Genomic DNA, 14,435 nt, shown 5'->3' with positions numbered 1-14,435 from the left:
AATCAAACTGTATAAATTACTATTTTTTAAATATATTTAAATAAAAATTTAAAATTAAATTTATATAGGTATTCACGGGTTTTATTATAAACAAGCATATCGGACCACACTCAATAAATTTTGATTGATATGCTTATCCAACAGAAAACTGCATTTATTCATAAAAGTTAGATTTATTTACAGCTCTAATGGCAAATAATAAGGAAAATAACCAATTGGGTCATGTTTGAAATCTGGCAGATGCACTCCAAGTTAAATGATAGAAACAATCAAAATTCATCACTAATGGAAACAAAAAAGAATGACGGTGTTGCAAATGTTCTCAACCACACCAAAAAGTTTGCACCTTTTGGCAACCTAAAGCAGGCTATTAATAAACAACGTCCTCGAGTAATTATGCTCCACTAGCAAAGAGACGAGTCCATTCTCTTGCTGCGATAATAAAAGAGAATACATTATATGTTAGATAGTCTTCACACAAAAGGACTGAAACTGAGATATACAAGTAATCCAAGTTGCAGTAGCTTTTTGAAATTCCTAGACAAAATTTGCCTTTAAAGGATGGTACCAGACCTGTTTCTACAGCTTCAGCTTCATTTGCCTTCCAATGCTTGGCGATATTCTCAGATAGTGGATCATCAGGGTTGGGAGCGCTCAACAATGCTTGAATGCTGATAAAACAAATCAAGAGAAAGAAAAATAACCCTCAATAACTAGATTTGAGAGTTTTCATAGACTGATTTGTTCGGTAGAAAATTGTTAAACCAAACATTTAATGCATTCAAAGTACTGGTAAATGTGCATCACTTCTTCGTAATGTACTAGACAGATTTCAACAAACCAACATATATGCTTCAGTAATTTTGCAATTTGGTTTAGAAAAAATTTAAAAATTTAAAATGTAGAATTCCTTTAGAAAATATACCCACCAAATTAGAAATGGAAGGCGTAAATTACAAAAGAAAAATAAAAGAAAGATGGTCAATCCTTCATCTTCCATCTTCCCCCAAAAGGTCAGTTACCATGAAATTGCTGCCAAAAATAGTTGGGGAACGCTGCCTTCCTGTGTCCTATTCTAGTGTGCTTTGCTTGGAGTTTCAACAAAAGATAAATTTGCTCTATCAAGTATACATAACCAGTTTAACCTAGTTAAATAGATGAAGACTGAAACTATAAAAGGCAGCTTTGTTTTCAGTGAATCCACACTACCAATAATTTTGACTTCATACCTTCAGAAGAATATATATCCAAATAATATTTAGAAACTAATATTATAAAAATTGCACTTGGAAGGAAAAGATGAGAGTTATGATTATGTAAAACTATATCACAATTTTGTCATAGGATAACTGTATATATATTCCAAGACTAGGTCATCAACCATATCCTGCTAATAGTGTTATAACTTTACATAGATAAGATAGCTTGCAATGAGTTGGAACAATGCTTTAAATCTGAAACCACATCGACTCTATCTGACATGAAATCCTAACCATGGAAAACAATAAAAAATATAACAAACTGAATATAGATTCCTATTTTCAGCAGACATGATTACCTTAGCAATACTGTTCGAATTTGTAGTGCTGGACTCCACTTGTCTTTGAGAATATCAAGGCAAATTCGTCCAAGCTGTATGAATCATTAACCTATTTAATAGAGATCAATAGCATCTCTGAAGAAAAATTTGAAGCCTATTTACTTGCCTTGTCAATATTTGGATGGTAGATTTTAGTGAGAAAGCGAACCTACAAACCAAAAAGAGCAAGAAAAATAGGACTGAGCTAAAACTTCAAAAGTAAGCACTGAGAAAAGATATGGAACATCTGTTTTTTCTATTACCAAATTTGTTGAAATTAGTACTAGAATATATTAATCCTAATGAAAATATTTATCTCATGCGATGTTAATCAAATGATAAGATGTCACATGTGGTGGTATGGTAGGCAAATGCATGTATCAGGACTAGGTTGGCTACAATAACAGCAGACCCAGGACTCTGAAAATAGACATGAGCTAAAAAGCCATGACATCCAACTGCCAAGTTTTAGTTTTACAAAGCACAAACACACTAAAAATGAAGGAAAATTTGATACATAGGAGGTCAATTCATTTTCTGTAATGTTTCTGCCCATGAGTTGTTTGGTTACAGATACCAAAATTTTGCAGCAAAAAAAATTGGGCAACCATCAAGATTCTTTGTCACCTTCCAATGAACATTAGGCATGCTTATATACCATTTACCATCATCATAATAAATCCATGCTCGTCCTGACTATTCAAGGTCAAACCCAAGTAAACATACCATTGATGCCTAACTCACTAGCGGAACAAAGTAGAGCCATATGTGCGGAATTGTTTCCACAAGAAATTCTGAGAGATGAAATTTAAGTTGGCCAAAAAATTACCAATTTGTGGACCTAGAGCCAATGGGTGGGACTTCAGCAAATAAGTAGTTACAACATCTAAAAGTAGATAACTAAAAGCTCATAGAAATAACATCTATATACATACATACATAGTGCTAGACAAATAAATCAAGAATTCTTCTCTACTTGGCTACCATAGTGAACTTGAAGAATTAAAGAGAGGTTGTTAGAGAAGGCTAAAATAACTCCAAGCTCCATCCAGTTCATAAAATAGTGAAGTATAAAGGAAATATTAACCATAGTTATTAAAGGCGCTCGCCTGGCTGGGCCTAGGCGCAACCAGGTGAACCTCTTGCGCCTATATGGCTTGTGAGAGAAGGAAGAAATTGGTCTTGAGGAAACTGATGAAGATTCGACTATACAAATCTGAAACATCTAGTGATGATGATAATGATTTGAGAAAGACGATGAAGATTTTGATAATTTAGATATTTGAATTTTTTTTTAATTTAAATTATGAGCAAAATGTACTTACTTGCTAGTGAATTTTATATTTACATTATTGTTTGATATTTTATGGACTATAATCTTGTTAGTAAAATATTTTAGTAGAAATTCCCTATATATGTTTGACTTGTAAAAATTTATACCCAGAGCGCCTTACTCGGTAAGGCATACATCTCACCTTACATTGTGCACCTTAGGCCTCATGGTACTTATGCGTTTTTGGGCACGTCGCACCTTAAATAACTATGATATTAACCATGAATTAATAGTGACCATAATTTATAATGGTTGTTTATATTTGTGAATTATGAAAAATGCAATTCTCCAAGGTTAATATTCTTCTTAAATAATTGCGATAGAAATCGATTACTATACATTCATGTGCAATAGGAAAACCAATCAACTAAGCAAAAAAATTTAATAGATTACAGTAATGGTTGCAGAATTCACACCTTTGGGGCAGTCATCGGGTACTCTTCTGGCAGGAATAACTCAAGCTTAAAAACACCTCCTAAAGAAAGAAGATAGAAATAGGAAATAAAGAGTTAGTTATAATATTAAAAAAAAACATGCAACTTAGGTTTACAATGTCTTAGATATAAGCCTAGTCGCTATTTGAAAAAACTCAAAACTCAAAAAACATATCCAGATGAGCTTGTCGCTTGTTAATAGGGAAATGCAATAATCAACAAACAATCTCTATCTTACAAATACGTTTCATTACATTAAACATTGCATTAAAAATAAATAAAATCTTCTGTGTACCAAAGAAATGGCGATCAAACATTTTTTCAATGCATTGGCATATAAGTAATGGTATATGAGTCACTAATGAAGGATCTTTCAAGACAATAAATGATTAATAAGTACATTCCTTTAGCAGATTAGCTATATAAATTCTCAAAACTCTATAGATTTGGAAGGCAATTATAGTCTAAAAGAAAGCTTGTACTAGTCAGAAAGTAATTATCATATCATATTTTTGAAACCCATGATATGCATTTACAGCCAACATCTTCGAAAATGTTCATATATGGGAAGAATAGCCAGAAATATAACAAAGGTAACAAACACGTACAAGTTTTAGACCATAATGAATGTATGGATTATAATAAAATTAACAAAAAGTGGCAATTCACATATTAAAGCATGTCCCCAAAAGAAACCGCCAGGAATTCCGCCAATAAGTAGTTGCATATATATCTTTGAATATATGTAACAAAAAAGAAGAATTTAAAAGAGAGCTTGAACAGGTAAACTGCTCATCTACGAGCAAATAACCTTCGTAGGGAGATTGTGCTGGCCCAAGGATCATCACATTGAAGTAGCGCATGTTCTCTTCTGACGGTGATGCACTAATGCCAGGAGCTGAAAAGATACAAATGATGGAGTCAGCCAGCAAACAGAGAAATCGTAAGATAGCAAAAAGAAAATTTTCCAACAGATTCTCCTAAAATGCCAAGAGGTGATGTCCCAAAATGAGAAACACGGTCCATATGGTACCAGAACTCTACAATTCACGAATTTATAAGACGACGCCACCAAGGTATAACAGCAACAGAAAAAATCGAAGAAATGGAAAACAAATACCTGGTTCGCTGAGTAATCTCTGGGTTTCCTATTTGAACGAGGCATTAAGAAAACATAAAAAGAAAAAGATCAGACCTACGAACCCGATGTGGGGGGCAAAGGGAAGAAATTGGGAGGCGAAAACGGAGAAGAGAAAACAAAACCTTGATGATTCTGGGAGGAAGATTGCTGCTCCCCATGCCTGATCAAGATTAGGGTTTCGAGTTGGGTATCGGGTTCTTCGCGTCGTAGGAGAAAAAGAAACGGCTTTGCAGCAGGCCCTACTCGGCGACTCGCCGAATTCCAAGCGGAAACTAGAGAAATAAATACTAAAATCATTTGAGAAAAAGAAAAGAAAATTAATAAATAAATAAATAAGGGTGGCAAGATGAGCTGATCCGATCAAATGCTACTAAACTTTAGTCAGTCTATTTACATGACGTGGACTATTCAAAATTAATAATAATCAAATAAAAACTCTAAAATTATATACTTTTAACAAATAAAATTAATATATGTATATGTATATTACATTTTCAAATTAAATTAAATTATAGAGAAAAAATATTTATATTTATGATTTAAATTTAGCCTTTCACCTTGTTCGCTTATCTATCTTCCTTTATAAGGATTAGAATCAAAATAGTTCTATCTTATATTTCTCATACTTAATTTTGTAAATGCTTCCAACATCTACTCAATGCTTTGGTTCCATTTATTCAATATTTTGGAGGAACTTTTGTGAAGCTATTCTATTGAAGAACTAATTGTTTTGGTCTGCTAGGTGTCGAACTCTTGAATGAGTATATTAAAGAAGCTATAATGCTACTTATAAAGAAGGTAGAAGAAAGAGAGATTGTTGACAAACTCAAAAGAAATATACACTCGACCAAAAGAGGACACAAAAATCTTCAAAAGATAATGCTTGATACAGAGCGACATATTCATATATCCACATGGTTTTCAAGAGGAGAAAGACATTTTTTTACAATGCAATCAATAATTGAGGAAACTTGACAACTGACAAACATGAAAAACTCTCACTAAATCCCAGTAACACGATATAAGCCCAAACCGTTTAGTGGCAACAGCAGTTCATCATGCCATTTCAACACTCAAGGCTTCTTCTTTACCAAATTGTCGTACATAGAAAACAGAGTGTGGAAGACATCTCCCTTCTTCTTCTCTTTTGGAGATTTTGTAGCGCTGGTGTCTACAGGCTCCACTGGTTCTGCATTTGCGGCAGTAACGGTGGCTTCATTGTCTTCAGGCTTTGTAACTGTAGCATCATTTTCTTGAGCCACCAAAGGTGCAGGATTTTCTTGGGGAGTAGCAATGATGGTAGCTTCTTTAACTATGGCATCAATGTCTTGAGCCTCCACTTGAACTTTTGCTTTTGAATCCTCTGGTTCCACATTTGCCTCAGAAAGTGCAGCATTTTCTTGGGGGGTGCCGATGATGATGGCTTCAGGGTCCTTAGGTTCAGCAGATGCAGCATCCTTGTCCTCATCTTTGGTTAAAGCTTGGGGATTGACAACAACAGTGCCTTGAACATCTTCAGGTTTAGCAGGTGTTGTTTCATCGGTTATTTCACGATCCATTACTCCTTCCTTATCTTCTGCAGGTTCTGATGCAAGTGCGTGAGTCTCTGAGACGACATTCTCAGCATTTTCTAGAGCAACGTCCTTTTGAACCTCCGACGTGCCATTCTTATTGGATTCATCAACCTCTTCGCTCTACAAATTATTCCAGTAAACTTTATTTAGCACTACCAATTTCGAACTTCTTATTTTTTTGGTAAAATTAATCTATTTGTTAGATTGCATATATCCCTAACTTGCTCTTTTCTATTTTGTAAAATATATTCCCTTGTTAGTTACGAGAGGACAACAATTGCAATAATCTAGCTTGCTCTTTTCTACTAGTAAATAACATGGGGCTTGTGTTTCTGTATTGGCTAATTGGGTTCTATTACTGTGGTTTCTCCTCTTTTCTTCAATGTTCAATCAACCAAATGTTGAGGAAAAATGATGCTCTTATGTGTTTGTCTTGGAACTTACTTGGCATAGAAGATTTAGTTTCCTTAATGTTTTTTTTGTATAATTAATGCATTTTTTTTAATGCGTATACTCAAGTTTGGAGAGTTGCTAAAGCAACTCTGTTTTATGGGCTTAAAGGTAACTTGTCAAACTAACATGAGTTATTTGGTTGGTTGCCCACCTGAAACAAGAAAATAAGTCTTCTCCTTCAAGGGATTATATTATTAGGCCTCATCCCTTGAAGAAAAGAGTCTATTGGTGGTGTGCAGTATAATTATAATATACTCTTCGATATTCATACTGAATTGTAAAAAACTAAAATGTAGTCCCTTTTCGATTAATCACTTGAAGAGGGGCCAATCAATACGTTGTTATGCATGCAGAATTTAGACAGCAATAGAATGATCTGAAGCATTTAGATATATGTATATATATATCTTGAGCAGGGAGATGGATGTACCTTGAGAAGGGCCTCGTGCTCCGGCGAGGTGGGTTTGGTGGTAGTGGCTGCCTCCTCCTCCTCCTTGTGGGCATCGCCGTCGACGGACGAACCGTGCACTGACGGTGGCTTCTCCAGCGGCAGGGGAGCGTCGTCGAGTGCCAGGGGCTTCGCTGCGCAATTTCCCATGGCTGCCTCGCCTGACGATGTTCCTGCGCTAGATAGCCGGTTAGGAAGAGGAGGAGGAGGAGCCGAGGAGGAGCGGAGTTTGCAATTGCTCCTTAACGGAATTTAAAGGGCGAGGAATTGATCGATTAAGAACTCTACCTCATATCGTTTACGTTCCAGCGCAATTTGAGGACCGAGAATTAGCATACGCAACCAATAAAATCTAAAGTCAAACTAATTATGGTTGATTGCACGATAAGTATAAAATATAAATAAACAGGATTGCTTTGATCTTATAGGTTACGTTATTTATAGAATTTAATATATTTTTACATTATTGTAATGTATTTTGTATATGTGTTACATCTCTTAGCACTTCAAAAATTTTTATATGGTTAAAATAATTTCTCAAATCAAACGTGATAAAATGCAGATCTCTGGGAGACTGATTTAATTTGCAAAAAGCTGGTGATCGATTCAACAGAAATACATTATTTTGTGCAAGCTACGACCGAAACCAGCATTGAAAAGGCGGTAATTGATTAACAGCAGATTGAAAGACAGTTTCAGTAGGTGCAGAAAAGGTCCATCTTTATATATATGTTCCAAGATCAATTGATTTCATCACCATCCTTTTCTTTTTTCTTTTTCCTTTTTTTTTTTTTTTGCAGAAGAATCCTTGCCACCTCACTTAGGATCTCTGAATCCAGTGTAATGTCTTGTTGCCAAGCAAAACATATAGATTTTCTATATCGAGTTTGATTTCATCATCTTTAGATTTTGATGAATTTGACTGTGTAGAAGTCACTCCCTATGCCAAGCATAGAAATGGCAATCAACCTAAGTTGTAGTTCACCCTCTACGCCAGGAGTTTGATTACAAACGTGAATTTTCATTGCGATCGTAACCATCATAATGACAGCAATCCTCGTTGTAGAGATATTCTCGCTCCTCCTTGGCACCTGATCCTGGCGTATTTGTATGATAGGGTCCATCAAGTCTCCACTTGGGTATTCTTGTTGTTTCTCTTGTGCCTTCCGTTTCTCCTTCTCGAAGTTATGTTCCAATGCGTCTCTCTGCTTTGGTCTTTGCTTCTCGTAATATCGCTTCTCGTAAGTTTGGCCACTGATCTCAAATTGTACACCAACAAATACTTACTCCATTAGCAAGATATCGATCGTCGATTACATATACTTGTATAGAGAATTCCAATGAAGTTTATATATATTGTATTTCAGTTGATCCTTCGGCAGTTCAACCTGATCTCTCCCATGCTCCCCGTGAGCGGAGAAATGTTCCCCATCTTCACCATCGCCTCCGCGAAGTCGGCGGCAAAAGCCGCCGGATTGTCGCCATACATCCGCACCAACCAATCCGTCGGGCCGTTGTTGAAGAGTTCCTGATCGGAGTGCAGAAGCCCCCTACCAGCCATCAGGTTCTGGAAGTAGCCGCCATCGAACATGGTGGGGCTCGTGGCATCCAGCGGCGCAAGATTGTAATCGCCGCCCACACTCTGGCACCCCTGCCGCCGCCAGTAGGCAAAACCGGTGTCGATGTTGCTGTCGTTGTAGATGCGCGCGCGGAAGTTGCTGCAGCGGGCGTTGCCGACGGTGTGGGCGCCGGAGAGCGCCGTCATATCACGCAAGCTGAGCCCTTTGGAAGCGAACATGGACGCGAGGGTGCTGATGCCGGCGGTGGCAGGCGGGAGGTTGGACCCCGCGGCTAACAGGCTGGCCGTCCGCGCGTCCCGCCGACCCTGGGCCACCACCCAGCTCGGTCCCCCCAGCTAGTGTAATTAATTGGTGAATTAACTGATCGATTACATTAAAAGACACAATGTAATGGAATCTGAAACAAGTACCAAATTGACTCCATCACGGGCGGCGATGGCGAGAATGTCAGCGCATGAGACGACGGCACCGCACTGTGAGTCCACTTGCGCCTTGATGGAGTCGATGAGTACGAAGCCGCGCAGGGAGTTGCGATTTGGGGGCGCGTTCTTCTCTCCGACCATGGTCGGCGTGTCGTCGAGGAGGACAGACGCGTCGCATCCCTGAGAAGAGCGTGACAGATCAGAACATGGTTAAATTTGAAATTAAATGTTAACTACTGTTCGACTACAGTTGTGCCCATAATTCCAGACTGGAAAGATGATGTACGATTCTTCCCGACACGAAGCAATAGTAATAATTTGCTCAATCAATCAGGATAAATTCAGTGTTTCCTGCTTGAGTTTTAAAACCAATTAGGATCTTCGTTGGTATAGCATGAACTCAAATTGAAGGCATATATGTAACCTTAATATACATAGAATGTGGAGGCATGTAAGATAGCTAGCTCACGTTGACGAAGCAGTCATGGAAGAAGAGGCGAAGCATGGAAGCGCCGACCGTGGCATCCTGTGCGACCGCCTGCGTCATGACCGTCCGGACGATGCTCTCCAATTTGGGGCAGCTTTGTGCGTAGAATGAAGGCGACAACTGCGCAAGAACCAGCACTACTGCACCACTGCAAGCGAACATGCAGAGCACTGCAGACACGAAGGTTTGGGAACGCGAGGCCATGATTCATACATTCCAGATGGAGCTTTCACTAATCAAGAGGCAAATATATATATATGAAAACGAATCATTGCATCTGTAGATGCAGGTCATACTATTCATACATTGCAGGTTGAAAATTAACATTTACGTACGTTATATTCTTTGTCTTGTTCCTTCTGCATGCCTGCATGCTTCATTTTCTGGCCCCTATAAATACTTACACTCATCTTAATTTGGATCTTTGCAGTAAATCTAGTTGTAAGTAGTTGTCGGCTTCGACCCGTCCATGAGCTTGGACTGATGCTGATAATTGATCGAGCAGACCACATGATCACACATCATTTGACAACTACACTGGACCTAACCTCCTTGTCAAAGCATTTCAATCAATCATGGAAATTAATAATCTCTGGCCTTTTTACTCATTCGGATTCCTCCTCTCCGGAACGCTGCTTCCTAAGTCGAAGTTACGATGAATTGTTGGTTGATCAAACTTAGTGGCCTGCATGCGAGGAAATATATACTGACATTATCGAGCCATTGCCATGTGTGTGAGTTGTTGGAGGTTGAGACCAATTGAGTTTCTCGAGTCTGAATGGAAAATCACGAGATGAATATAGAATCGGCCCTACAGTTGGCTAAGTTCAAGTAGGATATTGTAGGATGAAATTAACCCAAATACCCAGGAGAGCAAATCTTACCCTTTCAGAATGAGACATCTCTTATCAAAGTGCCCGAGGCATCGAACCTGAATGAGTCGTTGCCAGCTGCTTGAGTGTCGCAAGGTCCGAGTGGAAAAAGATATCGAGTACTGTGGAAATCAAATGCTCGACTGTCAAGTTTCATCCAAATGCAAATCACACCAATTATAGAGAAAATAAGTATGAAAAATTGGAAAAAAAAATGAAGAGAAGTTATGAAAACGCCGTCTCTAAAACTTTTATCGAAAAGGAAAATTTTTATTCAATGATCAAAATTCAAAACGGGCCGAAAATGATTAAATATGCATATAAATAAATCATGAATCAAACCCTAATTTGAAAATTAAAAAATATTCAAAAATTATTTATAGTGAAAAATAAATTCAGAATTGCAAATGAAGTATTCAACGATGTCGAATAGACCCTAATTGGACCGGCTGCTTCTTTTAAACGCGGAGCTGCTGAACCGGTCGAAATCCCTGATTTGTGACTGAACCGGGCCGCCCTTTAACGCCAGCTGCTGAGCCGGCGAGAAGAGATTGAATCGGTGGCTTGATTTCCTCTGAACCGGCCGAATTAGGGTTTGGAAATGGGTTGTGATTTGGTTTAATCGGAATGGGCTTGGGTTTTGGGCTGGATAAAGTGAATTAGGATTTGATTTGAATTAAATGATATTAACCTGGTTGAACCAAATTTACTGTAAAGTAAATTACACACAAACTCACCCCACTACTCACTACTCTTATATAAGAATTGCTACCTAAACCTAAACCTAAACCTAAACCTAAAGGACCACGCCGCCCCCACTACTCACTACTCTTATATAAGAATCGCTACCTAAACCTAAAGGACCACGCCGCCCCCACTACCCACTACTCACTACTCACTACTCACTACTCACTACTCACTGACGCTTGGTACGCCTCAAAGTAACTGACGCAGGAGAGGCCCTTAAGGTCGCCGCTGCTGAGGCGGACGCCGCCGTTGCCGAGGCGGACGCCGCCGCTATCAATGCGGACATCGCCATTGCCAAGTTGGCGGCCGCCGCTGCCCAGTTGACGGCCGCCGCGAAGGCAGTCGCAACAGCTATCTCCCAGCAGGCTGCCTCTGCCTCCCAGCAGGCTGCCTCTGCCTCCCAGCAGGCTGACTCTGCCACAGTCGCAGCTATCGTCCAGGACCAGGGGGATGACCATGCCGCCAGTAAACGTAAGCGTACCTGATGATGCGATGATCCCTTTCTTCAACAAAGAAGTGGAAGGGTGCGATGAACCCTTGCAGTTTGTACCCGACACCTGCAACTCTGTAGTAGCTAGCCTGAAATGTCCTCATCAAAATTTTAGATTTTATGTGTTGTTGTTCATCTGTAGCTCACGACACTGGCAATTTGTAGGCATTAGAATAGTTCTCAGAAAGTATTTTCTGTAATCTTTTCCTCTGTCTCTTGTGCTGAGTTGCTTGTATTTGATCTGCCATTACTATCACTAGATGAATGCTACTTGTTTCTCGCCGCAACTCTGCTTTGAGCTGTGCTATTTAAATATATCGAATGATGGATTTAAGTTGCATTTGGTGAATGAAATGAAATGGAATTATATGAAAATGATTTATTTTTCATTTCTTTGTTTGATTGAATTTATGAAATGGAACAAATTTGACATTTGTGGTTTGCCTTATTCAATCGGCTAATAATGGCATTCTCATTTTGTCTACTTGCTCCATGATGTACTCAGTATATCTGAATCCATTTATAGTAAATTATAAACTAGATGAAATGGAATATGAAATTTTATTTGAAAAAAATCTATTTGTCTACTTGCTCCATGATGTACTCATTTTTACAATTATTAAATGCAAGAAAAAAACCAAGAATATTTAGAATCAAATGCACATGTCGAGAAGCTTTATCATGTATGGCAAACAAATCATGGCACAAAATCATAAGCTCAATAGAAGTGATTCCTAAAATCGTCAAAGCAAGCAAAATGAACAAAATAGCAAACACAACAAGACAATCCCATCATTGAACATCTTCTAGGTTCGATTAGGAAAATTGCCACTTATTTTGCCCACCGCATGAAACAGTATGTAACAACGTGGGCATCACAAAACTTGGGGAAACCAAAAAGTCACATAGTAGAAGAGACAAGCAAGGGTTGATCTAGCATCACCTAGTAAGGCTCCATCGGCGCCCTAAACTTTAAACCGACATAAATTGCTGCATCACCAAGCTCCTCTTCGATCCTAAGAAGCTGCAGGCAGCAAGATCAGGAACCGCTATCCAACAATCTGGACTTGCTATCCAATCTCTTCAGTCATCTTGCTATAATGGGTCCAATCATCCTGATCAAATGGATCTTCTATAGACACAATGGGATACTCAGATGTAAAAGACTTGTAGACATCTTTCAAACTGTCGCCTGAGATTTTTTGGGAGTCATCATTGTTCTATAGGGAAGAAAACGAACTTTGTGAAGTTACTTGTGTGGAAAAGATAAACAAAGGGCAAAGGGCAGCCCCGGTGCACGAAGCTCCCGCCATGCGGTCCGGGGAAAGGATCCATTGTACGCAGCCTTACCTTGCCTTTGCCAAGAGGCTGTTTTCAGGATTTAAACCCGTGACCTCTAGGTCACATGGCAGCAACCTTACCATTGCGCCAAGACTCCCCTTCTGTGGAAAAGATAAACAATAAAATAAAAAAATAAATAACTGAAACATAACAAGATAGATAGTTTAGAGTTACCCACATTTATATCAGTTTCCAACCATTAGATATCTCAGAACAAAAACAAAAATTTACCTCCACTTTGAAGTTAAGATCATAAGTCTTATCTTTATCATTATAAAACTCAGAAACTGCAACATCCATCCCAATAACAACTTGACAGACCCAAGAAAAGCAAACTTTTAGTCCCTTAAATCTCTTATATCAATTTCTTTATTTTGGAAATAAAGAAATTTAGGTTACCTTGCCAGTGTATGCAATTTTCTCTATAGCCGTCTTCAAACGATTTTAGTCGTCTGTTGAAGATCCCCAATTGCAAAAACATCCTCCACACTCACATTTAATTGGGTCACACTAGCAACATCCTACTTATTAAAAAAAAAGATCAATAAATCTAATCAAACAATTAAGATATGTGATATAGTTAATTAGAATATAAAGGCCTGGTACTGCAACTCAAACCTGTCAACAAGCAAATAAGAACATTAGATTTGCTATACAAAAACTCACGGACAGTCTTAGATTGATTTCTATAGAATTTCCTGTGATCTTCAATGTTCAATTAGAAATGTATATTGACAGTTTAAGTAAATACTGTAATAAGGACACAATTACTTGAGAAGCATTGTTCTTGTTGTTATGAACTATTACTGAATTGGAGACTTTTAGTATCCAATACAGCAAGTGGTATAAATAATTTCTAAACTGGAATTTATTGACATCAAATGAATTTTCAAAATTTAATTACTGTCACAAATCATTCCAAGTGGTATATTCTATGCAATGGTCTAATTCAATATTGTTGCTGATGTTAACAAGTTAATTTGTAAATTGTATCATGCAATTCTAACAAACAATATTAAAATAAAGAACCTACTTGAATTAGAAACTAGTCAACATAGAAATGTAAACAATTTATGAGATGCAAATATCAATTTTTCTTCAACTGTAAATACCGTGCAACACAAGTGAAAATCCACATACTAATTCAACAAGTTTGAGAAAGTTAAAATGGGATCAGCTATCGAAATGACAGGCCAAATTAATACATCTTAGTAGACAAGAGGAGGAAACATGTTACCATGCAAAATATATGAGGCAATTACCATAGCCAGGAAACACCAAAGAAATATTTGTAAATTCATGAAAAATCAATCCCTTACTCAATGCAAAGATTCTAGATGAAATCTGCACAAGAAATAAATGAAAATTTCCATGAAACACAGACGAAGGGCTTCTAATGCAGTAATTCTTTTCTTTGGATCCATGATTAGCATCTTCACAATTAGATCCTTGGCACTGCTTGATATTGATGGCCAAGGAGCACTTTCAAAGTCGATTTCCCCCTTCGAAATGACATCAAATATCCCTCTTTTGG

General features: G+C 37.9%; 3 protein-coding genes across 3 annotated transcripts; all 3 read right to left on the bottom strand.

Annotated features, from left to right (window-relative positions):
* Positions 1-257: 257 nt before the first annotated feature.
* On the bottom strand, positions 258-4,729 carry LOC141839303 (ubiquitin-conjugating enzyme E2 36-like). The gene is made up of 8 exons (XM_074727023.1): positions 4,610-4,729; positions 4,467-4,494; positions 4,158-4,244; positions 3,329-3,387; positions 1,707-1,748; positions 1,559-1,632; positions 574-671; positions 258-432 (listed from the first exon to the last, which is right to left on the bottom strand). Exons 1-8 carry the CDS (start codon positions 4,643-4,645, stop codon positions 395-397), a joined length of 462 nt encoding a protein of 153 aa, XP_074583124.1. The 5' UTR covers positions 4,646-4,729; the 3' UTR covers positions 258-394.
* Positions 4,730-5,301: 572 nt separating this feature from the next.
* LOC141842336 (uncharacterized) lies at positions 5,302-7,215 on the bottom strand. Its single transcript, XM_074730545.1, has 2 exons — positions 6,945-7,215; positions 5,302-6,181 (listed from the first exon to the last, which is right to left on the bottom strand). The coding sequence occupies exons 1-2, from the start codon at positions 7,110-7,112 to the stop codon at positions 5,561-5,563; spliced, it is 789 nt and encodes a 262-aa protein (XP_074586646.1). The 5' UTR covers positions 7,113-7,215; the 3' UTR covers positions 5,302-5,560.
* Positions 7,216-8,244: 1,029 nt separating this feature from the next.
* On the bottom strand, positions 8,245-9,665 carry LOC141838484 (peroxidase P7-like). The gene is made up of 3 exons (XM_074725981.1): positions 9,434-9,665; positions 8,953-9,144; positions 8,245-8,877 (listed from the first exon to the last, which is right to left on the bottom strand). Exons 1-3 carry the CDS (start codon positions 9,653-9,655, stop codon positions 8,326-8,328), a joined length of 966 nt encoding a protein of 321 aa, XP_074582082.1. The 5' UTR covers positions 9,656-9,665; the 3' UTR covers positions 8,245-8,325.
* Positions 9,666-14,435: the final 4,770 nt, after the last annotated feature.

The sequence above is a fragment of the Curcuma longa genome, chromosome 11 (genome assembly GCF_044706935.1).
Source record: "Curcuma longa cultivar G26 ecotype Majalengka, Jawa Barat chromosome 11, ITB_CL_G26_1.1, whole genome shotgun sequence".
Classification (NCBI taxonomy): Eukaryota; Viridiplantae; Streptophyta; class Magnoliopsida; order Zingiberales; family Zingiberaceae; genus Curcuma; species Curcuma longa.
This window is presented reverse-complemented; position numbering and strand designations above follow the sequence as displayed.